Source organism: Lindgomyces ingoldianus, assembly GCF_010093535.1.
Source record: "Lindgomyces ingoldianus strain ATCC 200398 unplaced genomic scaffold BDR25scaffold_8, whole genome shotgun sequence".
Taxonomy (NCBI): Eukaryota; Fungi; Ascomycota; class Dothideomycetes; order Pleosporales; family Lindgomycetaceae; genus Lindgomyces; species Lindgomyces ingoldianus.
Genome location: NW_022985169.1, coordinates 1,073,225 through 1,095,500, shown reverse-complemented (window position 1 = coordinate 1,095,500; position 22,276 = coordinate 1,073,225). Strand labels below are relative to the sequence as shown.

The following is a 22,276-nucleotide window of genomic DNA, read 5'->3' as shown; positions in this document are numbered from 1 at the left end:
AGGTAGACTGGTGAACAATTTGTTCGGGTGTTGATGAGGATGCTAAAAGCGCTGTCACTTAGCTGTCCAGCCCTAAACTTGGGCAATTCCATTCACCTTCAAGCATGTCTGTAGTATATGCCAATTTGCACAGACACTTCTCTTTGAAGCGCTTGAAAAAGGAATTACAAGTGTGCTAGGGCAGAAGATTTCATTCCATAGCTTTTCCTTGATGAAATTGGTCGGCTAAATCAAAGTGCCTAATGCAAACCTCTACTTCCAAAACCCGTTCACTAAGGCCTTCAGAATCTGGTCATACAGTTATAATGCTCCACGATTCTCCAATCACTCTCCCTTCAATTCCTAACATTGACATCCCAAATCCTTAACGTTGCACCCCTACTCCCTCTCTTCTTCCCACTCCCTCGGCTCTTCTTCTCCTCCATCTCACTCAGCTCCAACATAGCCTTACTCACCACCGCCAACATATCCACCAGCTGCGTCATCCGTTTCGTTTCCATAAACGCGTCTTGGACCCATTGGTTAGCCACATCCGCCACCATATTTGCAACTTCCATCGCCTTAACGCTGAGATCGCGGGAGAGGAAGAAGGAAGCTGCTTGGACGACGGAAAGGTACGAGAGTATCACTTCGGGGATATAGGTTAGGGTGAGACGCCAGTGCTCGGTGGCTTCGCGCTCGAGGCGGGGTTTTGAGGGATTGGTGTCAGAGAGGGAGGCGAGAGCGTACTTGGTGAGGGTTTGGCCATCTGAGGATTGGGAGAGGAAGGATTCGAAGAGTTGACCTAGGACTACGACGAGGTTCTCAAATAGGTCTTTAGCGCGTTTTGTGCTGACCTTGGCGCCTTCGCGTTTTGCCCTACATGCTTGTGAGTTTCACATATTAGGGGTAATGTTGGAAGAGGCTTACTTTATGAGCTTGTCTTCTTCCTCGCGCCATTCTAGGAGGAGCCCGACAAAGCCAACCACAGACTGAAGCTCGAAGTAAGTCTGGCTCCGCTGCCTGAGTTGCATAACATGCTTCCTATGTCCATGGCTGCCAGGGAATGGCAGTTCCGCAGGACGAGGCCTCCCAGCGCTCGCCGCAGCAAGTTTGCGTATAGCTTTTGATATCTCTGCTTGGTCCACTTTCTCTGAGCCGGGGAGTGTAAAGTCGAATGCATATCCGCATAGTGCCTCAGTCTTAATCAAGGAAAGAGACTCGATACTCATCATCGACACGAGCTTGTTGGCTGCCCCCATTCGACCATTGACTACACAGCTTTTGTTAGTTGCCGTTGGAAAAGTAAAGAATCGGGTAGACTTACGCAAGAAGTATTTCAGTGCATTGGTAAGATCAATGAACGTGCAGGTCTTCTCTTTCTCCAGATGGATATACCACTTCAGCGACTCAATCAAAGAATTCTCCTTCGCCGTGAGGTGCACGCCAGGGAGTTCTCGTTTAACGCGCTGACCCGGCCATAGGTATTCATTATCGTTTACACGTTCCATGACCTCATATTTGCTAACAAAGTTTCCCTCATTTGTGAGCCCGCTCTTCTCCAGTTCGTGTTGGCAGTTCCGGGAAATGACATCAACCGGATTGATACGGTATTGTTCCATGAGAGCAATGCAACGCATCTGATCCTGAGGACTCTTGATATCGGCTAAAACGCGCGCAAGGCAATGGACTTGTCGATCGCCATGGAGCTGGGCGGCGTACAACGGGATAAGGTCCGTCCTCTTCGTAAGCCTTAGGAACTCAATATACAATGCGATGACGTTGTCCACTGCAATCCACCGATCAAATCCCGGAACATTTAAAACATTCAACCCTTTCCGAAGAACAATGAGCACATGGACTAGAATGCGGAGCGCGTAAGGATCTGTTGCAAGGTTCTGGTAACATTTCTCTGCGGCGATCTTCGGTTGCTCGTTGGAAGCCTTCGGTTTGGGGTTGCTAGGGTCTGATTCTGGGTCTACGATCAGATTCCCGGATCGGGAGTCTTCTCGCAACATGAAGGAAATGGCCACCCCTACCTTGTAGACAAGGTCATCTACACTGCCGCCGATGAGACTCCCCTGGATGAGCTTCATGGGCGACTGGGACTGAGCGGCGGTAGATTTCTGTTGTTTCAGAAGGGCGATGATTGTCGCAGCAGAGTCCTCCCAGCTGCCGGTGTTTGCGACTGCGTCTTTGAATCTAAATTGATCGGTAAGTTTGCGCGGAACTTGGCGTACTGAATGGTCCTTTTGTAGATAGCTATCAAATCTCGTGAGGAGAAGGGCGTTGTAATGGGCGTAGAGATGGTCATCCCAGGTCCGGCAGACAGGTTCCACAGTCTTCAGATCTCCGCCCAAGAGCCCATACAAAGCACATTCATACTGGGAGCGGGCGCCGCGGGCTGCATAGCAACACATGCGACGATATAGGTATCCGAGATTTGGTCCAGCAATATTTGGTCCTCCGTTGGGATGGGTTTCGTACGCGGCGCCCATGCTGACTCCACGCCATGCCTCATTCTTATCTTTGCACCATTCGCAGATCTGCTCCCACGGGGTACCACGACGTAGCATCTCGTAACAGGCCATCCACAGGGCCCGCTCATAGTAGTCATCGGATTTTTCGAGCCTTCGTTTCTGTCTCGTAGGTGCATCTGGATCTAATTGGGTGATGAGTGGTTCTGTCCTCTCGAAAGTCCTCAGGCCAACAGCATCAGGTCGCAACGGGTGATCAACGCCCTGCAACCGCTTCTCTTGTTTTATCTTCGCTCTCGTGTCCAGCCACCCGACATTCCACGAGTCGGTATCCTTTCCTGACTGTTCTTCCAGCTGTTCGGTCATAGATTGAATGTCTGTCTCGCTGCTTTGTGCCGTCTGTTCTAGCCACCTGAGGATGATATCCTTCTCCTTTGCAATGTCGTCCTCGAGAAGGAAGCGATTCCAGGTTTCAATATTGGGGCTGTATCGAGATCCTCCTCCCACCTCAGCCAGCTGCTTCCGTTTTGCTGCCGCAACGTCCAGACCAGGCTCGTGGTAGTAGTGTTCTATGATGATCCGAAGGAGTTCCCACGTCGCAAGCTCCGCCTGCCACTGCCGTAATTCCTGGACTTTTGATGAAGACGGGGCCGAGTTCGATTCAATGGAGGGAACAACGGATTGGAAGGAGTCGCCGAGGTCGCCTTCGTGGTCTGGGTGGGGCAATTCGGCCATATTCTTTATGCGCCGACGCATGCTCTTAGCAAGCTCTCCCTTGTTTTCGGCATCGTTCTGCCTCTTCAACTCCTTGACTGTTGACTCTGCAAGGTCTTTGAATTTGCCGACCATGCGCAAGGTAGTTTGGTATTTGGCCTGGTCATCCTCGTTGCCGTGGGTGTGCCAGTGGTCGACGCGCTCAGCAAACTTCTCTACTTCCTTTCCTACCCGATCGGCCATTGTTCGCAGCGGCTGGAGAGGGTCGTCATTGGAGCTGAGGCCGAGCGTCACACCCGGGCCTGCAACGGGAAGCTATAGAAGACGCAAAAGTTAGTGTACGGGCTTTGGAAAAGGTGAAATCAATTGTATGATGGAGCTGAAGCTTGAATCGGGAGCGTACTTGAAATGCAGGCGGCTGCGGTCGCCTCGACGGTGACGCCATGATTGCGGGAGAAGTGAGGATGGCGGAGTAGGATAGTAAGACCAGGTGGGGGAAGGAAGCTGTAATGCTAAGACGCAGGCTTTGGCTGCCCGAGGGGGTCGAGGTTGTTGTCGGGGGTGAATTCACTGTTGTTTGTTCAACGGAAACAGAGCGACAAGCTCGAATGTGAGTGGCTCGTGCGCTTAGCGTGTCTCGCTTGGCGGCTTCACAAAATATCTGCAAAGGCTGCCGCTCCACCTCCTCTTTTCTTCTTCAATGTCTTTAGGCTTTCATTAGAGTCTCGGTTCAAACTTTACATTCAATGTTTGTACAGACCTTCGCGGTCTCTTGCGTGCTCACGATCGCCTTAGAACAAAATACCTTCTACTACCTGGCTGGACTTCTTTATGGAGGCTGAAGGCGCAGACTCGAAAGGGGGTGTGACATCTGCTCGTGCATTCATCTCCATTGACAGCTATCTCGACTAGATGCCTTGTCCCCTTTGCTTCATCTTCAGTCTGTTCGTCATCAGTGGACGGTGGACAGACCAGTCTAGGGGATGTCATCATACCTGAGGAGTGGAGCCTTGGGGCAGCTAACCGTCCTGGCCTCGTCCCCGTTCTTCTGGTAGAACGCATTGCAGCATTCATAGAGCGCATCGACCTTCATTCTCTTAGGAAACAAGCAGGGGAGGACCTCAATGGAACAAACCTCTTTTCTGCACTTCTCCTCCCGATAGTCGAACCTCTGCAGGCAATCTGTGGCGCCTCTCAGCAATACCTTCCCGAGCCAAACTCTGCTACTCACTTTGAATTGCACATGCCCGGGGATGGCACGGTGGATCCATCCGAAGGTCTTCATTCAACCCCTTGTGCAAATTTGTGAGCCCATATCCGGTCCGTTTGTGCCTCGAAGTGACATCAGATGCCTACCATTTTGACTGTCACGTGGACAGGCGCTCCTTCCGGTGAAAGCAACAATTGCGAATCCAATACCTCTGTCGTCTCGCAAAAATCTGACACCGAATTTGAATAGGCAGCAACTTAATCCGAGCCAGAATTTTCCCGCGTCGAGTGGAACAGCCTGGGAGTGCACGCAAGTCGCCGGCTCGGCTGGACTGTTCTTTGATTCCGGCCAACCAGACCCCACTAGCCTCTCCCACTTCACCACCTCTCCTCGCAACTCTCTCACTTTCTTCTCTTCTTCCTTACTCCCAGACCCCTTGCCACCGCCTCTATACAGAGCTGCGACGCGTCTAGACAGCGACCGTCTTCTTTTCTCTCACTTCCTTCACTCTTTACTAATTTACGGCGATAGGCATCCAGCGCCGACACCTCTATCCGCGTCTGTAACCGCGCTCGAGTTCGTCTCACACCACTTCTGCCACCTTCCACGGTCGCTAATCCCCCTCCAGCCGGCCAACCCATTTCTGACTTCGAATTCTCCACCTTCACCTGCAAGTCACCCGGATCTGCTGTCAAAATGTCGGACAACGGATCGCCCAACAATATGCAGAAGCCAGAGGATGCTGGCCAGTCTGAGCATCTCAATATCAAAGTTACAGACAACAACAACGAGGTCTTCTTCAAGATAAAGCGCACCACGCAGCTGAAAAAATTGATGGATGCTTTCTGCGATCGTCAAGGAAAGAACATCAACAGCGTCCGATTCCTCTTTGATGGGCAGCGCGTGCAGCCTACGGATAACCCCGAGACGGTGAGTCTTAATCCACAGCCTGCGACGACAGCCTTTACTTGCAAGACCCGCGCTTTGTTAACTCTCTTGCCTACAGCTTGATATGCAGGATGGAGATACGCTTGAGGTACATCAAGAACAGATCGGCGGCACCTGCTAGTGTCCTTGCAGCTTCTTCACGGCCACAGGCGTAGTCCTTCCATCCCTTCGCTTGACACCCATTCGGTTATGCTACTTCTTGACGACCACGAATCTCCATACTTTTCACGGCTGCTATGCAATGAGACAGATGTTCAGCTGGCGGCGAAATGAAGATAGGATGAAAGGTGGGCTTATCAGTTTACGGATTCTTGGTCGTTCCTGGCGTATTGGTGTCATAGGGGGTGCTCTGCATCGTATCCCCATATGCTTTCATGTAATTTATGACACCATTCGCGGGTGGTGCTGAACATCGCCCAACATTCCAAAGGTCTCTTCAAATCCAAATATCTCTCCCAGCCCTTGCTCGGGTGCGTATTTAGCCCGTAATTAGTGATATGACAGCCCTGGAGGCCTTTGTGGCTGGCCACCCGACTTACGCAATTGTACCTGCCGCTTCTAATTCTGCGGTTGACAAGTTTTAGGCCGAATGGAACGCCCGCTTAGTAACCAGATAGACGGATTCCGTACAATATTTACAGTGAAACTACCAACGGCCCTATTCCATCACAGAGTGCCTAGACGTACAATGTCCTATCAGATATCATCGGAAAGATAGACTTGCAGACTAAAGAAATTCGTTTAATAGCAAGCGCAAACCCAGTTCTAGTCATCCCACACAGCTTTCTTTCTCTGCTCCGCTGCCTCCTTCTCTCGCTTTTCCCTACTCCTCTCCTCATCTCTCCGCTTCCTCTCCTTCTCCCTCATCGCCTTATCGTACTCCCTCTCCTCTTCCGTCCTCTTCGGTGCCTTAACTCCTAAAGCTCCCGCAATCAATCTCCCCGCTACTGCCGTCGTCTTCTCTGGTCGGCGGGCTGGACTCGCAGTTCCACTTCCTCCCCGACTACCTTCTTTAGAGCGTGCTTGTCCATAGGGTAGGTTCTCTGGAAAATCGAAGGGGGTCGGCGATGCAGGGGTTGGTGGTGGAGGGTTTGGTGCGTCGTAAGAGGGAGCGGTATTGATTGGTGAGAGGGCATCTTTATTTGAGCTCGAAGTCGTGGAACGAGACAGCGCAGAGGTATCAGGGCTCTCGGTCTCAGTGTCGCTGCCAGAGGAAACGTCCTCGTCCCAGCTGTCGGCTACGGCCGCAGGTTTGGGCTTGGGTTTAGGCTTCTGTGGAGATTTCGCGGAGAGTTCCAGGTGGGAGAGTGTCTTTGCAACTTCTACGAATACTTGTAAGACGTATGTGCAAATGGTTATGAAGGCTTTAATTGAATGTACCTGCTTCAGACGGTGTTGCGTGGGACATTTTGCTGTTGTGCTGCTGGCTTTGCGGGGTAGGTTTTCAGGTGATGGAAGGATGGCGAGACGGCAGCAGACCACAAGCCTATATATTTTCCAAAGAACGAATGAAAGTACGATGGAAAAGGTACACGGCAGCTTTATATACAAGTCGTCTGATAACGCAGCAAGGGGCAAATTATATATAGAACTATGCTGGTGAAAGACAAAGGTCTCCCCAGCTCACTGCAGATGAGATGTGGGGGAAGGGCTTGCCCCCAAAGATCCAAGCTTGGACCGACCTGTGAACGTCGCCTGTCCGCTTCACCCTCTTTCATGTTTGCCGTCAACTCCCCCTTTTGAAATAGGATGCCAGTGAGAATTGTAGGTCATTTAAAGAAGATATCGGAGAAATGCCACACCTGGGCTGTGAGACAAGTATGCTACCGGCAGTAGATCACCTGCATCGGAGCTTCACTCCAGTTCCCGAGGCAAATCCACCTAGAGTACCCCTCTCTTATTTCCGGAGTGGTACAACAACATCTTTTCAGAGCTTCTCTTGTTTTCGAATAAATATTTAGATATCTCACCAGAGAAGATACCAGGATCATTACTGGAGGTTACGAAGCTGATCACATCATATTTAGACTTCTTCGATTTGGCGAGAGTTGGCTGGCTCAGACGCGGACCAAGTTGTCGATATATCCCTTCTTATTTCGTTCTCTTCATAGATTCCCTTCAACCCTACATTTTGGCTACCATGTTTCTCCCTTATTCGCGTTATTTGAGCAGGATGCTCCTCCATAGACCCAAGTCTTTGTCTCTCAATCTCCGTCCACTATGCTCCCTGTTCTCGTCATCAGCAAGATGCAATGGTTACGACGACACTATTCAGAACTTAAAGATCGGAAAGCACACTCGCGTCATATTTCAAGGATTCACTGGCAAGCAGGCTACGGCCAACGCAAAAGAGTCGATAGAATGGGGAACCCAGATTGTGGGAGGAGTTAAGCCAAATGGATCAGGCGAGCACCTAGGTCTTCCGGTCCTCCCTTCGGTGCGAGCGGCAATGGAGCAGCTGAAGCCAGATGCTACTGGAATCTACGTTGCGGCACATCAAGCTCCTGCAGCAATAGAGGAAGCAATTGAGGCAGAGGTACCATTGATTGTAGCCGTTGCAGAACATATCCCTTTGCATGATATCATGAGGGTAGGTTCTTTCCTTCTACCACACAACTTTAGTTTCTAATGCGGGCCGTTAGATACACTCGATGCTTTCCACGCAGTCCAAGTCTCGATTAGTCGGCGCCAACGCACCTGGAATTATCTCTGCAATTGGGCACTGTAGGATTGGCTTCCAGCCTCTTCCTACTTTTTTACCTGGCCACATTGGTATCGTGGCTAAATCTGGTACTTTGTCCTACGAAACTGTGGGCTCACTGACTCGAGCCGGGTTAGGACAGAGCCTCTGCATTGGAATGGGCGGAGATGTGATCGCCGGAACTAATTTCGTCGATGCTTTGCGGGTTTTTGAGCATGACAATGATACTGAAGCTATCATAATCATTGGGGAACTAGGTGGCACGTCTGAAGAGGAAGCTGCGGACTGGATAGCGGATTATAGGAAGCGGGTTAGAGATCCAAAGTAAGATTTTACTGTCAAGGCCCGCCCAAAGCGAATGGTGCTAACAACCATCAGGCCGATTGCTGCAGTCGTAGGTGGATTCCAAGCAGCTCCAGGGCGAGTCATGGGCCATGCTGGTGCTTGGACCGGCCTCGGAGAGGGGACTGCTGAATCTAAGTACAAGGCACTCGAAAATGCTGGAGTAACCATGGTTGATCATCCTGCAAAATTCGGAGGAGTCATGAAAGAAATCCTTGCCATATCCGGGAGAGACGGATTTAAGATTGTAAGTTAGCTTGGTTATAATCTAGCATCCTATTTCAAGTCCTAACCATACGAAGGAGCAATCAGCTACTCAAGCCCAACAACGTCGATCCTACCATACTTCCCGACTCCCAACTCGCCCGCGACCTCCTCCCGCAACTGTCCAGTCATCCCGTCAACAACGTCTTCTCCATCTGACAGCAGACCAATCCTCCTCACTACTAAAATCCTACAAGATCCCTATCTCTCCTAAACCGTTTCCCGCCCCGGAATCAACACACTTTCTTGGAATAACCGTCGCACGCTCCGCCCGCAGTCCCTGCATTATCGCTGCGCCCACTACGAATCCAGAGCAACTCCATTACCGTGTCCAACGATTTCCATTTGACTTCCGCAATGGCCCGTCCCAGGATACAATTCAATCTGCACTCTCATACCTGCAGCTCGACGCCGCACCCCTCAAAGCAAAAACCCAGGTCGTCGAGCTAATGCAAAATCTCTGGAAACTATATCGCGAAAAAGAAGCCATCATCGCGGCCGTCTCGCTCTCTCTCTCAAACAACCAAGATGAACTCATCGTGTACAACCCATACCTCTACTTCGACGACGCAGCCTTTAAATCTAACAAACGGCAATCCGAACTCCATAATCTGCGTGACACATCCACAGTTCCGCCGACCGAGCTCGAAGCCGAAAAAAGCGGCATCGTATTCATCCCTCTAGTCTCCCCTTCCCCATTCTCCACCTCCACACAAACGCCTCCGACCATCTCCGCAGAAGCCCCAACCAACCTCATCGGCACCCTCGTCAACGGCGCCGGCCTTGCTATGAACACAAACGACGTCCTCCACCTACGTCTCTCCTCCCCCCAAAATCCCTCCCTTCCCTCCACTTCCTCCGCCAACTTCCTCGACACAGGCGGCAAAGCGACCTCCCAAACCATCTCCACTTCCTTCAAGCTTATTCTCTCTGATCCGCGTGTTTCCGTCGTCTTCGTGAATATTTTCGGGGGCCTAACGCTGTGTGACATGATCGCCGAAGGCATCATCCTCGCGTTCAAAGAAGTTGGTGTCGAGAAACCGGTGGTAGTGAGATTGCGGGGCACGAATGAAGAGATGGGGAGGGAGGTGTTAGAGAAAGCGAGTTTACCGATAAGGGCGTTTGATGATTTTGAGGAGGCGGTTAAAGAGGTGGGGCGACTATCTGGTGGGGGAAGGCCGTAACGGGGGGGCATATGGGATAGGATCAAGTGAGGGTTGAGATGTTTAGTGAGGGAAGTGTCTTCATGGTTGCTACAGCCCCTCGTGGTGTTATGCCCTTGTTTGCAGGTTATTAAATAAATAAAAAGGCCGTGTACAAACATTCACGGATTCGAAATTATTTGGCACACCCAAATCAAGGTTATTTGAAGACGGAGCGTCTCCAGATAGCTTCATTGGTTTCTAGCTACCAGATGCAGTCGTTTTCACCCGCCGTTAGCGGGACTGACACGGATGAGTGTCGGTGGGCGGGAGGATGTGCATTGAGGAGTGAAGAGGAAGGTGAGGGATGGAATTAAAAAGATCTACTCATGGCTAGCTGCCGTTGCAGCTCCTATCGCGGTAACAAAAGTGGTCCTGCAGTGAGAGTGCTAGGGTGTGATATGGGCAAACGCAGTGCTATTCTTCCAACGCCATCGAAATCAAGGGACAGATAAACACCACACAACCTGCGCCGTGACGCACATAGATGAAGAACATAATAGAACAAAGGGGATGGTATCTGCATGTATGGAAAAGGGGAAGGGGAACGCAAAGTAGCCAAGACGTCAATCGAGACCGTAACATCAAGGAAGTAGATCGGCTCGGAAAATGAAGACCAGATCTGAAACTCATGCTGTCATGAAGTACTGAACAGCAGCCCTGTTATAACTGTTAGCTTTGGATATGAATGAACTTGCTGAGATGTACGCACCCGACCGCCGTCATAACACCGAGACCCACAAGCGCTCTCCTCGTTGCCTTCTCCTTCTTTAATTGTTGTGTTGGGTTGGGGACGGTTTTTGCCTGCTTGGTTGGTCGCTCTTCCGATGCTTCCGCGTCGTCATCTTCGCCCTTTGACAATTCTTCGATCTTGCGCTTTGATGATTTGACTCCGTTCACGGCCACACCTTCAAGTTTCTGAGCCTCTTCAACCATCTTCGTCGCTTCCTCGATCAACTTCTCCGGGTTCTCGAGGGCTGGAAGCTCTGCGGAGCTAGCGGGAAGATCAACCTGCACTTTGGTGGACACGGTATCCACGTCACCGTTCTGCTCGACAGTCTCCTGCACTTCAATGTGAATGGAATCCGCCTCCTTCACCTCGCCATTTAATGACTCGGACGCAACGGATTCCGACACTCCCGTTCCATTCTCAATAACCTTGATCGTCTCAAAAACGTCCTCGGTTTTCAAGGCCTCGGGTTTAGCCGAGTTTCGCGTCGCGCGGGACTTGCGCGGGCTCGCCATCTTCCGGCTCGGGGTCGCAATCTTGCTGGGAGAAGCTGAGCGCGATGATCGTGCCCGGGTCGGGCGCAAAGCAGAAGTCGGGGGTAGAACGACCGGCGCTATGGTGACCTTGTGGATATCGAATCGAGGAGGCATTGCAATGTGGGTGTTGTGTCGGTCCTTGGTGCCTTTCTCAATCGGGCGAGGGTCAAGTAGCGCCTCAATCCAGGGACGCATGCCGTATTCTTCGGACAACTGGAGGGCTGTTTGGTGGTTGTGACGTCAGTCAAAGCTTGCTGAGCACACCTCGTAGGAGTCAAAGGGCTGCGCGTATCCACTTACCCTCTTCTGGCGCGACCCAAACGCTCCCCGCCACCTCATCAGGGCCTGCTGACGGGAAAGTCTTTTGATATCTGCGCTCCGACTCTTCCTCAGTGAGCGACGCCCACGGGAAGGCAGCCTTGAACATTCCAGTTGCGCTAATGTATCCATCACTGCTTCGTCTCTGTGACGCCGTCAGCCAATCTATTGCCTCATCGTTGCGGGATGCAATTGATTCATCGCCGTACCATCAAAAAATACGATTCCGGGTATGAGGTGGCTGTCTTAAGGGTAAAGATGCCCGATCCGGCGAGATCCTTGGGTAGGGGTACCCGCAAGTGCGCGTAGTCGAATGTGCCCAAATTTTCCGCCCGCGAGGCATTTGTGACACCCACGATGCCAGGCTTCACAGCAAGGTTCGTCTGGCCCAGCCGGCGCCTATCCACAAGCGACTCGTCTGCGCGCGGAGGGTCAGCGATGGGACCGCGATGAGGGGCGATGCGCTACGTGTACATACAAGGCGGAGAATGCTCAGGCTCGAGCAGGCCATTTGTCTTCTCCGGCAAAGCCCGTTTTGCGACCATGATTGGGGTATGAGTATGATATTATGACAGAATATCGAGAACTAGATGGGGCGCACAGCGCGCAGGGTGCGAGAGGGCGAAGTCGGAGATGGACGTGGCCGCAGCGCGCAAAGGGCGGCGACGATGCTGTTCAGCTGTCGCGAGGCGCAGCAGCCGTGAAGCACAGTAAAGTGACAGCTGCTAGGCGACTGCGATGCAAGTGAGGTGCACTCTGGATGCGCAGCGCTGGGTGGACGGGAGCGTAGAGATGGGAGGGGTCAGGCGTCTGAAGCGAGGGAGAGAAAGACTGAGATGGTGAGAGTTAGAGCTCCGCAAATGGAGTTGGTTCGCTCGCTCGGGGACCCATGCAGACTAATCGGTGGCTGGACGAAGAGCCAACGCGACCAGCCTCTTCCCCAGACCCTTCCCTGGGATGTCGGCTGCGCTGGCAAAATTTCTGGTTTCCTCTTTTGGCTTTTCATAGGCGGCTAGGACTATTGATTGGACGCGCGCTGTTCACCAGAAGCTTGCTCGAAGGCGGTGTTCACTGTCTAGGATGGCCAAAGCAGTCTAGCGCATCACGAAACCTCACCCCTCTGGATTGCGCACAGGAATGTCACGGGCGTTGAGAAGCTGTGGTCTGACGAAAGAGCCTTTCAAAGATTGTCGGCATCCTTTTCTGCATGATGCTTTTCTGGGTTGTGTCGAGCGAGGGCCTCTCGACTGATGTTCTATCTTCCGCAACATGCACTGGGATTCCGACAGCCCCTCAAAAGTGGACTGCAAGTCAAGACCCCACCACGCACAATCCGCTGCTTTTATATCCGCTCCCTGGCCAGCGTCCACACTCGAGAGGTGCGGGCATTGATGAGGAAAGCAAGAAATCGAACGGGTCTGACAGCTCTCGTTTCAGGGACAGGCCAATCAGTGGTCAGCACGCTAACAATTGCGGTGAATGCCCCAGTGCCCCGCCAACGGTCGAAGCTCACTCAAGAACGGCTTCCTTGCTGCCCCTCCCTTCAAGACTCCACACTGTACTCCCACGCAACATTTTCAACCCACACGTCTCGTTACTTGACCTTCGCACCCTCCTCTCCCGTCTACATCATCTACCCACACAGCCCCGCGCATTGCAAACATGGCCGGCGCCCACGACGAGGACCTGACGCCTGAGCACACCGAGGGCTTCAAGGTTGGCGAGAAGAAGACAATTGACGAGTACCAGCAGCTGGGTATTGCCACTTCTTCCGACATGCTCCTCTTTCCCTACTCTGGATGTCTCAACGCTCCTCTTCAGCCTCGCTGACCTTTCCTGTCCACAGACCAAAACGACGAGTCCCTCCGCAAGTGGAAAGAGTCACTCGGTATCGGCGCTGGCAAGGACATCTCGGACAAGAACGACCCCCGCAAATGCATCATCCTGTCCCTCGGCCTCGAAGTCGAAGGACGGCCTGATATCATCATCGATTTGAAGACTCCCGGTGCCCTAGAGGCACTGAAGGATAAGCCCTTCACCATCAAGGAAGGCGCCCAATTCCGCATGAAGGCCACCTTCCAGGTCCAGCATCAGGTTTTGGCAGGCTTGAAATACTTGCAAGTTGTAAAGCGCATGGGCGTCAAACACAAGATGCAGGAGATGATTGTGAGTCCTATCAGGATGCTGGGAACCGTCTAGAAGTCCCTAACGCGTACCGTAGGGATCCTATGGACCAAACACAGAAGAGAAGCCATTCCACGAGAAGAAATGTAAGCCTCGCAATGCTGCCTTTGACCTCTATCACCAATGAGCTCAGCCATTGCCCGAAACTGTACTAGCGGGATGCTGACTTCCTTCCCAGTCGAGCCTGAAACCGCTCCTTCCGGCATGGTCGGCCGTGGCCACTATAACGCTGTTTCCAAATTCGTCGACGACGATGGCGAGTCCCACCTAACGTTCGAGTGGTCTTTCGACGTCAAGAAGGACTGGTAGTTGCACTGCTATTCCCCATTGAAAGCTGGCACGATTCGTGAGGAGTGGACGTCTACTTCTGTGGACCGAAAAGCTCCTCTATGGGAGAAGAGAATGAGTCCCTCAAACACATGATACATCTTCAAAATAGTGATTTTGATAGTTGATGATATTGAGGAGACAAATTCCCGAGGTGGCAAGGGCGGATACGCATTCCTAAACCATATATCAGATCAAATGCTTGAACATTCCTTGCCTGCTTACTGCGTCTGTTTTGTGGAAAGCCGTGGTGGCTTTTATAGTGATGGGTCGGAGAAGTTGGCCAGTCCTCGGCCATCAGTGATGCGACCGCCAAACTGGAGACCGCATTTCCGATGCCCGAATTAGCCCCAACCATCTACTGAATCATTCAAGAATTGTTTCGTCTCCCCATTTGCTTCCACACATTACGCTGCTCCCCCCGGATCTTGCAGGCCTTCAGTCTGCTGGAATCGAAACCATCTCCCAGCGACTCTCCTTGCCTTGATAGTCCTACCAGCCCATGCTCGTTCGCCCGTTCCCGAGCCAAATCTCCTTGCAGAGACGTTTAGGATGGGCACCTCTTGGTTCCATGGATCCTCTTCGTTGGCCTCGGACCGCCCCCCCTCCTCTGCATCCGCCATCGCAGCATCCAGATCATCCTCGTCGTAGAGACGGTCTTCTCTCCTCATTCCCAGACATTCTACTACCATAAGCTCGGCATTGAGGTTGAAGGCCGTCTCAACGGCAGCAGCAAACGTCCGCGACAGCCCTTGTGCTGAGTATGACGGGGTCGGCGCGTGGAGGGCGAGAGGATTGACAAGCACCAGTCTCAAAGCACTCCTTTCTCCATCAATGCCGCAACATGGCGTGAGCTTTAGCGCTGATAAGTGGGCCAACAGTGTCTGGACTGACCCACAGAAGGCAACATTGACGTTCTGTGTGGTGAATAGATTATGCAGGGTCGGGGTGATGAGTTGCTGGAGGCTATCTGCTTCTTTACTTTCCTGACGTTGGGCTGTGTGCAAGAGGGCCTGGAGGAATGCCTCGCGACTAGAACAAATGATGAGGGTGGTGAGGGTGGTAGTGGACTGTGTGGTGAGAGCGTAATTCAGCAGAGCGGCAAGCGTCAAGGGCCAGAGGACGACGGGCGTGAAAGCCATTCCCGCAAGCTCGAACCCAGATCTACCGGCTTGTCCATGCAAGATCTGCCTATCCATGTCTCTTCCCGTCTGGTACGTGAAGGAAACGGTGGCGGTGTGAATGAAGTCCCGGAGCAATTCCACGCTTCCCCGAGGTCAAGGCTTGCCCCACCAAGGGCACCGCATCTGCTGCACGTCCACACACAGAGGAGCACCAAGTATGCAGGCTGCGCACAATCGCCATTTCACCCTCCCTTGCTTTGCTGGACGCTGCATAATCGAGGCTGTTCTGGAGGACGCTCGTGTGAGTCTGGCACCTGATGGAATCCATATCTCGCATTTCTAGCATGCTGGAGACAGGTGCGTCCGCCATTCTTGCACGCACTCATGCCCCCCCACCCCCCTTTCTCCTTCAATTCCGAGCTCAGCCTTCGTTTGAGGGGATGATGCTGTACAACTGTAGTTATGCATCCATCGACCTATGCTCACTGGTCCCTCTCCACAGCCCGCGACCTCACCCTCGAAGCCGCTCGCGATGCCAGCTCCGCGCGCAAGACGTCGTCGCGAATGCTGCCCCAGGCCCAGCTAAAGAAGCTGCTGGATAGCCGGTCTGAGCGAGATGTGTTGGAGGGCTTGCGGAGGGTTGTCACTGTAAGAATAGACTGCATTCACATGACAGCCACTAACTATGCACTGTTCAGATGTCCTCCCGACAACCTCCCTCCCAGACCCTCCCGTTCTTCACCTCCGTAATTAAGAACATCGCTTCTCCGTCCCTACCGGTCAAGAAGCTCGTCTACATCTACCTCCTCCAACATGCCGAACACGAGCCGGACACCGCGCTGCTATCCATTAACACTATCCAGAAGTCTCTTACCGACTCCAATCCTCAACTGCGTGCCCTCGCATTACGCGTTATGTCTGGAATACGGGTGCCCGTCATAAGCCAGATTGTGAGCCTGGGCATCAAACGGGGTGTGGGGGATATGTCTCCATATGTGAGACGAGCTGCTGCATTGGCTATACCCAAATGCTACAGTTTGGACCCCAGTACCGAGCCCCAATTACTGGAATATCTTTCGTTGCTATTAGGAGATAAGCAGTACTTCGTCACGGGGGCTGCGGTGGCTGCGTTTCTAGAAATGTGTCCGAACCGCATGGATCTAATACATCCACACTACCGTTCCCTTATCCGTAAGCTCGTCGATATGGATGAATGGGGGCAATTAGCGACTCTACATTTGATGATGACATACGTACGGAAATGCTTTCCTCGGCGGACAAAAAAGGTCAGGAAGCCCTTGGCCAATGCTACTTCCAATGCGAAATCTACAAGGACCACCAAAGGATTCTACGATTCAGACAGCGAGTCTGACTCCTCCCAGGATCAAGGGACGGAAGATGTTGTGATTTTGGACCCAGATCTTGAGCTACTATTGAAGGCATGCCAACCGCTCCTCCACTCGCGCAACTCTGCAGTTGTAATCGCCGTGGCAAGAACGTACCTTTATCTTGGTACTCCTACCTTCCTTTCTACCGCCATTGGACCTCTTATATCTCTCCTCCGCTCTGCCTCGGATCTCCAGCACATAGCGCTCTACAACATCGTTCAAGTGTGTCTGGCCTACCCGGAGCCATTTGTGAAATACTATACACATTTCCTTGTCGGGTCAACTGATGCTCCTCATATCTGGCGACTTAAACTAGAACTCTTAACGTTGATCTTTCCCTACGCACCAGCTAGACTACAAAGTCTAATATTGGCGGAACTCAGCCACTTTTCGCACTCCGGAAGTCAAGATCCAGGGTTAGTGAGAGAGGCAGTGAGGGCGATTGGGCGCTGTGCGCAGAGCAGCGTTACGACTCCAAAGACTTCTGCGAGATGCCTGCGACTACTACTTGCACACATCGGATCTGCAGATGCACACCTGGTCGCCGAGAGCTTAGAAGTCATCCGACATCTGATTCAGCGGGACCCGGACAATCACCGCACAACAGTTGTTCGATTGGCAAAACATCTAGACGCTGCAACCAGTCCACAAGCTCGAGCAAGCATCATCTGGCTAGTCGGCGAATTTGCAGGTCTAGACCCGGAGAACAACATCGCAGCAGACGTATTACGCATTCTAGCAAAAGGCTTTGCAGACGAAGCGGAACCCGCGAAACTCCAAATCGTGCTTTTAGCGGCAAAAGTCTACGTCCACCATATCAACGCCAATCCACCTCCAGAACCACCCAAACCAGCAGAATCAAAATCATCGCACTCACTACTAGACGATTTCCATGAAGAAGGCGGGTTCCGGGATCTGCATCTCGACTCCCCAGACCAGAGTACAATGAAGGAACGAGAGATACTGCACCCAACAGAGGCACTATACCAATACATCCTCCTACTCACCCGCTACGACACTTCCTACGACCTCCGCGACCGTGCACGCGTCTACAAAGCCCTTCTATCAACTCCTAGCTCCATACAACTCGCCTCCCTACTCCTCTTAGCGCCGAAACCCGTGCCACAGACTCCGAGCCCGAGCGAAATGCGAAAAGGTTACGTGCTCGGTAGCGCGAGTCTCGTTGTTGGACAAGAAGGCGGCGTTGGGGGGCTAAAAGGATACGAAGAGCTCCCGCCGTGGGTGAAGGAAGGTGAGGAGCCGGACCCACGACTACGCGACGAGGTTGGGTTGACGGCGACTAATGTATATGAGGCTGGTGGTGGGAGTAGGAGTATTACCGCGAGTGAGAGGCTGGATGCTGCGGCTTCGAGTAGGGTTCCCGATCTTGCTGTGTCACCGGCAAGGATTTTGAATGGTGTAGGTGTTGGGGCTGGCGTTGGAGCAGCAAGTGCTGGAAAGGAAAAGACGCTGGATGAGTGGCTGGAGGAGGGGGACGATGATGATGATGAGAGTGAGGAAGAGACAGATGAGGAAGATGAGAGTACAGAGGAGGAGACAGAGAGTGAGGGTGGGAGTGAAAAGGATAGGTTGATGAAATAGATGGAAATTGATACCATGAGTACATATTTATGATCTCGGGTTGGGTGCTTTACGCCACTAAATAGCATGAGAATTTCTGCCTGAAGACTCTGCGCTCCCCAATATGAAGTATCGAATTTCAGCTGAAGTGGCTGATAGTTGTGATCATTGGATTGGACAGAGATGACCGCGTTTCTATCCATGGGACGTCGAAGCCTCTGCCCTGAAAGAAAGAGGTTGTCTATTGCATCAACCGACAATGATACTCAATCCAGATCGTCACTGATCCTGTACTTGGATGGCGTATTTACTGATTAAGATGACGCTCTAGCAGCGATATGGCGATGTTCATTATCCAAACTCTCGTCTCCGTCCGTGACGGCGATGAAAAAGGCAAATACAACCGTCTCCAGTGACTAGCAACGAAGGTTATCTATTTCGGATACCTGTCTTGACCTCTGCGTAGCAGCAAAGACATCGTAGCAAGAAAGAATCGGCTTCAGAATGGAAGCATCGTGGTTGAAGGGAGTCGGAAGAAATTTGGACTAGACCATCAAAAGAGACAATGTAATATCAAAAGCCCATTGAATTATGACAGAAGAACGTGAAACTGGTCAATAAGACATCAAACAGTGAAAATTTTACGCACCAATGCACATGAGGGGTTTTTTGACCCAAGGTCTGCTGTTGTCTGTCCTGGAGTCGCATCTTGAAGTTGAACATCGTGCTAAAATCTCACCCAACGACCCTGGGATCAAGAAGTATGGCCACCAATCGACGCATTGGTTCCTCTCGCGGCACCTTATTAGATGATGTGAAAAGGGAGACGTTGGGAATTGACTCGGAAACGACGACATGGATGATCGACAATCGAGCGCATGGCGCGGGAGAAAAGTAGAATTATTATCATACTGCGGGAAATGACACGTCAAGAAAGTAGCCATTCAACATGACTTATTAAGAATTTGTAGACTCGAGTCTTCAGATGGGCAAGAAAAAGGAAAATGCCAAGCCACCGACCGAAATGAACTTTTGGGACTAACAGTGACCCTTGAGATCTGGAGAGGAAGAGTGAAAAAACCGGGACGGCCTGGCTCTCTCGCCGAGTGACGCCGAGTACCTGAATACCATATGCTTAGAAGGGACAAATGACCGCAACCATGATTGACAAAGGGAAATTGACACGAAGAAGAAAATTACTCCCACCAGTGCCGTAGTTTGTTCATTAGCACAGCAGGCGAACATTGGAATTCCTGAAGGCAAGTGCAACGATTCCCCAACTGCCTGTCATCCTACACAACCGGAATCGCATTCAACTGAAGGTGAAGTGATAGGATGTTGTCTTCAAAAACCAAGCGATGAGTTGGTGGAGAAAGCGGTAATAAACATGTAGAGGGGAAGGTCGTGGTATCGGGACGTTAGGGTGTCGAGAAAAGGGTGATCCAGAAAGGAACCCGCAATTGGAAGTGGCTTGTCAGATGAATTTACCGACGACTACATCACGCTTAGATCCTCGCACAGATGCTTATGAAATAGTCTCACCTGTAAGCAGCAGCCACCTGAGGGCGTTTCTTACGCCTCGTGTGATCATCCTGCTGTCGTAGTTTTTCATCGTCTTGATCGGTATCATCGTAACTTCGCTTTCTTGAGAACGAGCTGTCGCTCCGTTCCAACTTTGGGACACTTGGAGGTTGAGATTTATCACCACTATTGGCATTCGCGGGAGGTTCGGCCTCGAAATCAGACCCCACAAGTGTTCGGTTGCTCCCTTCAGACCTTGCTGGGCTTTCTCGAGACCCGTCGAGAGCGTGCTCATTAATGTAGTTCTGAGAATTCCCAGAGGTCCACGAATCGACGTGTCTTCGTTCCTGAGGAGGTGGCGGCGGCCGCGTGTGAGTTGAGGAAGACATTGATCCATATGGACGTTGAGGTCGAGGTACATAATCGGAGTTGCGATGACCTCCGTATGAGTGAGATCTCTGAGGCGGCTGTTCTGAGGGGAGCTGTGGTCTGAATATGATGAGCTAAAGAATTCAAGATCTTAGTGAAAAACACTTACTGGGGCGCAGGAGGCTTCTCTGGGAGCGAAGCCGGCGGCTTTTCATCAACTGAGGGGAACGGAAATGGCATGGGCTCGTTCGATGGTGGTTTAGGCGATCCTGTTACGCCCAGTGCCGCTAGAATGTCTTCTTGTGTCTGATTCCTAGAGGAACTCACGTCTTTAGTCGGTGGTGGAGGCCTTGTGTCTAGCATTTCACCTGATAGGGCCTGTTCAAGATTGTCCATGACATTCCAAGACGAATCTTTCATATCCTCGTCCTCATTTCCCTGCGCCTCTTCGAAGGGCTCATCAGGACGATCGCGTTTCGATATACAGTCCTCGATTGGAATCAGGTCAACGTCGTTGTCATCAAAGACAACAAAAATTGGATCGGCCCTGATGTTTGGCCATTCATCTGTTTGCCGGACATCCAAGAAAGCTTCATGTGAGTTCTCAAGAGTAAAGTAATTAGACACAGACTCCCCATTGCCTAACTTCTCAGCTGGAGGCTTGAGGGCCTGTTCCTCGGCATCACTAAATGTGCAAGGTAACGCACGAGTGACTTGTTTCGCTGGACGCCAGATGATAACGCCAAGACTCAAGTTCGGGTCAACGGGCTCATTACTCTTTGGCCAGATTGCACCATCAAAATCGAAGTCCCAGTCATCCCAGGCGAGGAATAATTGGGGCTTCTCCCCAGCAGATTGCTCACTTTTTGGGCCTTCGGTTTGAGCTAGGGGGAAGGTCTGCTGGGTCCCGGCGATTTGCGCCGATGTCGGTGTTGGGGTAGCTTCTGGGTCCTGCTTGATGGCCGGGGCGCCACCATATGAACTATACTGATCATGGCTGTACGCTGTGGGGCCGTTCGATTGCTGCCAGCCATGAGGATGAGAGAAAGCTTGTTGGTTCGAGTCTACATGAACGGGTTGAGGCGGATATCCTTGAAAGGAACCTTGTTGCGGTGCATAGCTTTGACCACCATGACCGCCTTGGTGGCTTGGAGCTTGCGAATAACCCTGATTAGGTGGGTAAGCGGGTTGCGGATACTGATAGCCTGGTCCTTGCGAGTATGGTGGCTGCTGGTAGTTAGGCTGTGGTGGGTAGTTCTGTGGGGGTCCGTAGCCCTGGGGTGAGTACCCTTGAGCTGGTGGATAGGTGGATGGTGCTGAATAACCTTGGTTTGGGTAGCTTGGGGCCCCTGAATATGCTTGCGGGTAGGCCTGCTGAGGAGGTTGGTATTGACCCTGATTCTGATTGGTTCCATAAGGACCTTGGGGTTGAGCAGGCCCGCGATAGCCAGGCGGTGGAGGATATCGCGTGATTATTGGGTTGCCTTTCTTCTTAGGAGGCCTAACACAACATCAGAATATTTGGCTCTGAATCAAACGGAAAGAAGCCAGCTTGCTACAATGGAATATTATTGCGAGTGAAAGGAACCCAAGGCGAGCAACGAATACACTGACTTACCGATTGTCGGGAGGTCGTTGCGGAGGGCCACCTTGAGGATAAGCAGGCCCGCCTTGATACTGACCGTAGGCCGCTTGCTGGCCATACTGGTACTGTTGGGGTTGGCTGTAGCCAGGCTGGCCGTTAGCGAACGGTGGTGGCTGGTACTGTGCTGCGCCAGTTGCAGGTCCGCTCCACGCCATTCCACCCCCTGAGAGCCGCCCCTGATAAGATGTTAGAGCGTGCTATGTAGAGAAGATTTAAATGAAGTGGTGTGTTGGGGCAAGAAGGTGTAGCAGATGATGTGAGAAGGCGGAGTGAAGTCAAGATGAACTTACTCAAATTCGGTCTTGGCGCACGTGCCAAGGCGGTGAGAGCACCCAAAGCCCGCCGAGGCCAGCTTGCAGGAGAGACTTCAGTGTAGAGGATAAATGAAACAACTTATTAGGGGTGTGAAGAGCTATCGTGCACAGAGATGAGAAAGATGGGGGAAGCGGACGGGCCTGAGGGGCTGCTGAGGTGAGGGGAATACGGAAGCAAGGCCAAGAAAGCGCTGCTGAGATATGGAGCTGAAGAAGTCGAAAGGAAGAGGAGAGTGTGTGACAGACAGAGAGAATCGATTCATCCGGTACTTGAGAATGCGTTAGAAGCAGAAAGGAGATACTGCGATAGGATTGAAAGCAAAACGTTGGAGGTTTGGGAGTGTCGAACTTTCTTGAGGTTGAGAAACCTGGAGCTAAATCACGTGATGCTTCATTTCGCTC

At 51.9% G+C, this 22,276-nt stretch overlaps 10 protein-coding genes across 10 annotated transcripts; 4 read left to right on the top strand and 6 right to left on the bottom strand.

The window, feature by feature from the left end:
• Positions 1–206: 206 nt before the first annotated feature.
• BDR25DRAFT_256843 (nuclear pore complex protein-like protein Nup107) lies at positions 207–3,722 on the bottom strand. The gene is made up of 4 exons (XM_033686437.1): positions 3,574–3,722; positions 1,307–3,485; positions 910–1,252; positions 207–858 (listed from the first exon to the last, which is right to left on the bottom strand). Exons 1-4 carry the CDS (start codon positions 3,613–3,615, stop codon positions 336–338), a joined length of 3,087 nt encoding a protein of 1,028 aa, XP_033550711.1. The 5' UTR covers positions 3,616–3,722; the 3' UTR covers positions 207–335.
• Positions 3,723–3,907: 185 nt separating this feature from the next.
• BDR25DRAFT_301954 (DUF1903-domain-containing protein) lies at positions 3,908–4,671 on the bottom strand. The gene is made up of 5 exons (XM_033689691.1): positions 4,527–4,671; positions 4,402–4,462; positions 4,306–4,352; positions 4,166–4,257; positions 3,908–4,112 (listed from the first exon to the last, which is right to left on the bottom strand). Exons 1-5 carry the CDS (start codon positions 4,527–4,529, stop codon positions 4,079–4,081), a joined length of 237 nt encoding a protein of 78 aa, XP_033550710.1. The 5' UTR covers positions 4,530–4,671; the 3' UTR covers positions 3,908–4,078.
• An 84-nt stretch (positions 4,672–4,755) lies between these two features.
• BDR25DRAFT_301953 (ubiquitin-like protein-like protein SMT3) lies at positions 4,756–5,797 on the top strand. The gene is made up of 3 exons (XM_033689690.1): positions 4,756–4,956; positions 5,009–5,310; positions 5,387–5,797. Exons 2-3 carry the CDS (start codon positions 5,077–5,079, stop codon positions 5,447–5,449), a joined length of 297 nt encoding a protein of 98 aa, XP_033550709.1. The 5' UTR covers positions 4,756–4,956; positions 5,009–5,076; the 3' UTR covers positions 5,450–5,797.
• A 135-nt stretch (positions 5,798–5,932) lies between these two features.
• On the bottom strand, positions 5,933–6,936 carry BDR25DRAFT_332636 (uncharacterized protein). Its single transcript, XM_033692768.1, has 2 exons — positions 6,709–6,936; positions 5,933–6,650 (listed from the first exon to the last, which is right to left on the bottom strand). Exons 1-2 carry the CDS (start codon positions 6,734–6,736, stop codon positions 6,094–6,096), a joined length of 585 nt encoding a protein of 194 aa, XP_033550708.1. The 5' UTR covers positions 6,737–6,936; the 3' UTR covers positions 5,933–6,093.
• Positions 6,937–7,261: 325 nt separating this feature from the next.
• Positions 7,262–9,837, top strand: BDR25DRAFT_256833 (succinyl-CoA ligase-like protein subunit alpha). The gene is made up of 4 exons (XM_033686436.1): positions 7,262–7,918; positions 7,971–8,353; positions 8,408–8,618; positions 8,677–9,837. Exons 1-4 carry the CDS (start codon positions 7,469–7,471, stop codon positions 9,817–9,819), a joined length of 2,187 nt encoding a protein of 728 aa, XP_033550707.1. The 5' UTR covers positions 7,262–7,468; the 3' UTR covers positions 9,820–9,837.
• A 154-nt stretch (positions 9,838–9,991) lies between these two features.
• On the bottom strand, positions 9,992–12,245 carry BDR25DRAFT_301949 (apses transcription factor-like protein). The gene is made up of 5 exons (XM_033689689.1): positions 11,900–12,245; positions 11,631–11,839; positions 11,404–11,566; positions 10,550–11,324; positions 9,992–10,497 (listed from the first exon to the last, which is right to left on the bottom strand). Exons 1-5 carry the CDS (start codon positions 11,964–11,966, stop codon positions 10,467–10,469), a joined length of 1,245 nt encoding a protein of 414 aa, XP_033550706.1. The 5' UTR covers positions 11,967–12,245; the 3' UTR covers positions 9,992–10,466.
• A 584-nt stretch (positions 12,246–12,829) lies between these two features.
• On the top strand, positions 12,830–14,127 carry BDR25DRAFT_125690 (E set domain-containing protein). Its single transcript, XM_033683764.1, has 4 exons — positions 12,830–13,177; positions 13,268–13,587; positions 13,643–13,691; positions 13,784–14,127. Exons 1-4 carry the CDS (start codon positions 13,084–13,086, stop codon positions 13,912–13,914), a joined length of 594 nt encoding a protein of 197 aa, XP_033550705.1. The 5' UTR covers positions 12,830–13,083; the 3' UTR covers positions 13,915–14,127.
• A 212-nt stretch (positions 14,128–14,339) lies between these two features.
• Positions 14,340–15,074, bottom strand: BDR25DRAFT_217728 (uncharacterized protein; the record flags this gene model as incomplete). Its single annotated transcript, XM_033684912.1, has 1 exon — positions 14,340–15,074. One exon carries the CDS (start codon positions 15,072–15,074, stop codon positions 14,340–14,342), a length of 735 nt encoding a protein of 244 aa, XP_033550704.1.
• A 195-nt stretch (positions 15,075–15,269) lies between these two features.
• On the top strand, positions 15,270–18,089 carry BDR25DRAFT_281915 (ARM repeat-containing protein). Its single transcript, XM_033687929.1, has 3 exons — positions 15,270–15,413; positions 15,559–15,704; positions 15,755–18,089. Exons 1-3 carry the CDS (start codon positions 15,374–15,376, stop codon positions 18,044–18,046), a joined length of 2,478 nt encoding a protein of 825 aa, XP_033550703.1. The 5' UTR covers positions 15,270–15,373; the 3' UTR covers positions 18,047–18,089.
• Positions 18,090–19,239: 1,150 nt separating this feature from the next.
• BDR25DRAFT_125665 (uncharacterized protein) lies at positions 19,240–22,197 on the bottom strand. The gene is made up of 5 exons (XM_033683763.1): positions 21,851–22,197; positions 21,534–21,736; positions 20,085–21,416; positions 19,568–20,035; positions 19,240–19,519 (listed from the first exon to the last, which is right to left on the bottom strand). The coding sequence occupies exons 2-5, from the start codon at positions 21,713–21,715 to the stop codon at positions 19,510–19,512; spliced, it is 1,992 nt and encodes a 663-aa protein (XP_033550702.1). The 5' UTR covers positions 21,716–21,736; positions 21,851–22,197; the 3' UTR covers positions 19,240–19,509.
• Positions 22,198–22,276: the final 79 nt, after the last annotated feature.

What these genes read in the sequence shown, in the direction of transcription:
- BDR25DRAFT_301949 (XM_033689689.1), bottom strand. Translation starts at nt 11,966, where the DNA reads ATGGTCGCAAAACGGGCTTTGCCGGAGAAGACAAATGGCCTGCTCGAG. An exon ending in GCCTGAGCATTCTCCGCCTT is followed by an intron (nt 11,840 to 11,899) that starts GTATGTACACGT and finishes CTCCGCGCGCAG; the next exon opens with ACGAGTCGCTTGTGGATAGG. An exon ending in CGGAATCGTATTTTTTGATG is followed by an intron (nt 11,567 to 11,630) that starts GTACGGCGATGA and finishes ACGGCGTCACAG; the next exon opens with AGACGAAGCAGTGATGGATA.
- BDR25DRAFT_301954 (XM_033689691.1), bottom strand. An exon ending in CCGGGCATGTGCAATTCAAA is followed by an intron (nt 4,353 to 4,401) that starts GTGAGTAGCAGA and finishes GAGGCGCCACAG; the next exon opens with ATTGCCTGCAGAGGTTCGAC. An exon ending in AGGAGAAGTGCAGAAAAGAG is followed by an intron (nt 4,258 to 4,305) that starts GTTTGTTCCATT and finishes AAGAGAATGAAG; the next exon opens with GTCGATGCGCTCTATGAATG.
- BDR25DRAFT_125690 (XM_033683764.1), top strand. Translation starts at nt 13,084, where the DNA reads ATGGCCGGCGCCCACGACGAGGACCTGACGCCTGAGCACACCGAGGGC. An exon ending in TGACGAGTACCAGCAGCTGG is followed by an intron (nt 13,178 to 13,267) that starts GTATTGCCACTT and finishes TCCTGTCCACAG; the next exon opens with ACCAAAACGACGAGTCCCTC. An exon ending in GCCATTCCACGAGAAGAAAT is followed by an intron (nt 13,692 to 13,783) that starts GTAAGCCTCGCA and finishes CTTCCTTCCCAG; the next exon opens with TCGAGCCTGAAACCGCTCCT.
- BDR25DRAFT_256833 (XM_033686436.1), top strand. Translation starts at nt 7,469, where the DNA reads ATGTTTCTCCCTTATTCGCGTTATTTGAGCAGGATGCTCCTCCATAGA. An exon ending in CTTTGCATGATATCATGAGG is followed by an intron (nt 7,919 to 7,970) that starts GTAGGTTCTTTC and finishes GCGGGCCGTTAG; the next exon opens with ATACACTCGATGCTTTCCAC. An exon ending in GGAGAGACGGATTTAAGATT is followed by an intron (nt 8,619 to 8,676) that starts GTAAGTTAGCTT and finishes CATACGAAGGAG; the next exon opens with CAATCAGCTACTCAAGCCCA.
- BDR25DRAFT_256843 (XM_033686437.1), bottom strand. Translation starts at nt 3,615, where the DNA reads ATGGCGTCACCGTCGAGGCGACCGCAGCCGCCTGCATTTCAA. An exon ending in TGCACTGAAATACTTCTTGC is followed by an intron (nt 1,253 to 1,306) that starts GTAAGTCTACCC and finishes AAAGCTGTGTAG; the next exon opens with TCAATGGTCGAATGGGGGCA. An exon ending in GAAGAAGACAAGCTCATAAA is followed by an intron (nt 859 to 909) that starts GTAAGCCTCTTC and finishes ACAAGCATGTAG; the next exon opens with GGCAAAACGCGAAGGCGCCA.
- BDR25DRAFT_125665 (XM_033683763.1), bottom strand. Translation starts at nt 21,715, where the DNA reads ATGGCGTGGAGCGGACCTGCAACTGGCGCAGCACAGTACCAGCCACCA. An exon ending in CAACGACCTCCCGACAATCG is followed by an intron (nt 21,417 to 21,533) that starts GTAAGTCAGTGT and finishes ATGTTGTGTTAG; the next exon opens with GCCTCCTAAGAAGAAAGGCA. An exon ending in GAGAAGCCTCCTGCGCCCCA is followed by an intron (nt 20,036 to 20,084) that starts GTAAGTGTTTTT and finishes CATCATATTCAG; the next exon opens with ACCACAGCTCCCCTCAGAAC.
- BDR25DRAFT_281915 (XM_033687929.1), top strand. Translation starts at nt 15,374, where the DNA reads ATGGAATCCATATCTCGCATTTCTAGCATGCTGGAGACAG. An exon ending in TTCTAGCATGCTGGAGACAG is followed by an intron (nt 15,414 to 15,558) that starts GTGCGTCCGCCA and finishes CCCTCTCCACAG; the next exon opens with CCCGCGACCTCACCCTCGAA. An exon ending in GCTTGCGGAGGGTTGTCACT is followed by an intron (nt 15,705 to 15,754) that starts GTAAGAATAGAC and finishes TGCACTGTTCAG; the next exon opens with ATGTCCTCCCGACAACCTCC.
- BDR25DRAFT_301953 (XM_033689690.1), top strand. Translation starts at nt 5,077, where the DNA reads ATGTCGGACAACGGATCGCCCAACAATATGCAGAAGCCAGAGGATGCT. An exon ending in CTACGGATAACCCCGAGACG is followed by an intron (nt 5,311 to 5,386) that starts GTGAGTCTTAAT and finishes TCTTGCCTACAG; the next exon opens with CTTGATATGCAGGATGGAGA.
- BDR25DRAFT_332636 (XM_033692768.1), bottom strand. Translation starts at nt 6,736, where the DNA reads ATGTCCCACGCAACACCGTCTGAAGCAG. An exon ending in CGCAACACCGTCTGAAGCAG is followed by an intron (nt 6,651 to 6,708) that starts GTACATTCAATT and finishes AAGTATTCGTAG; the next exon opens with AAGTTGCAAAGACACTCTCC.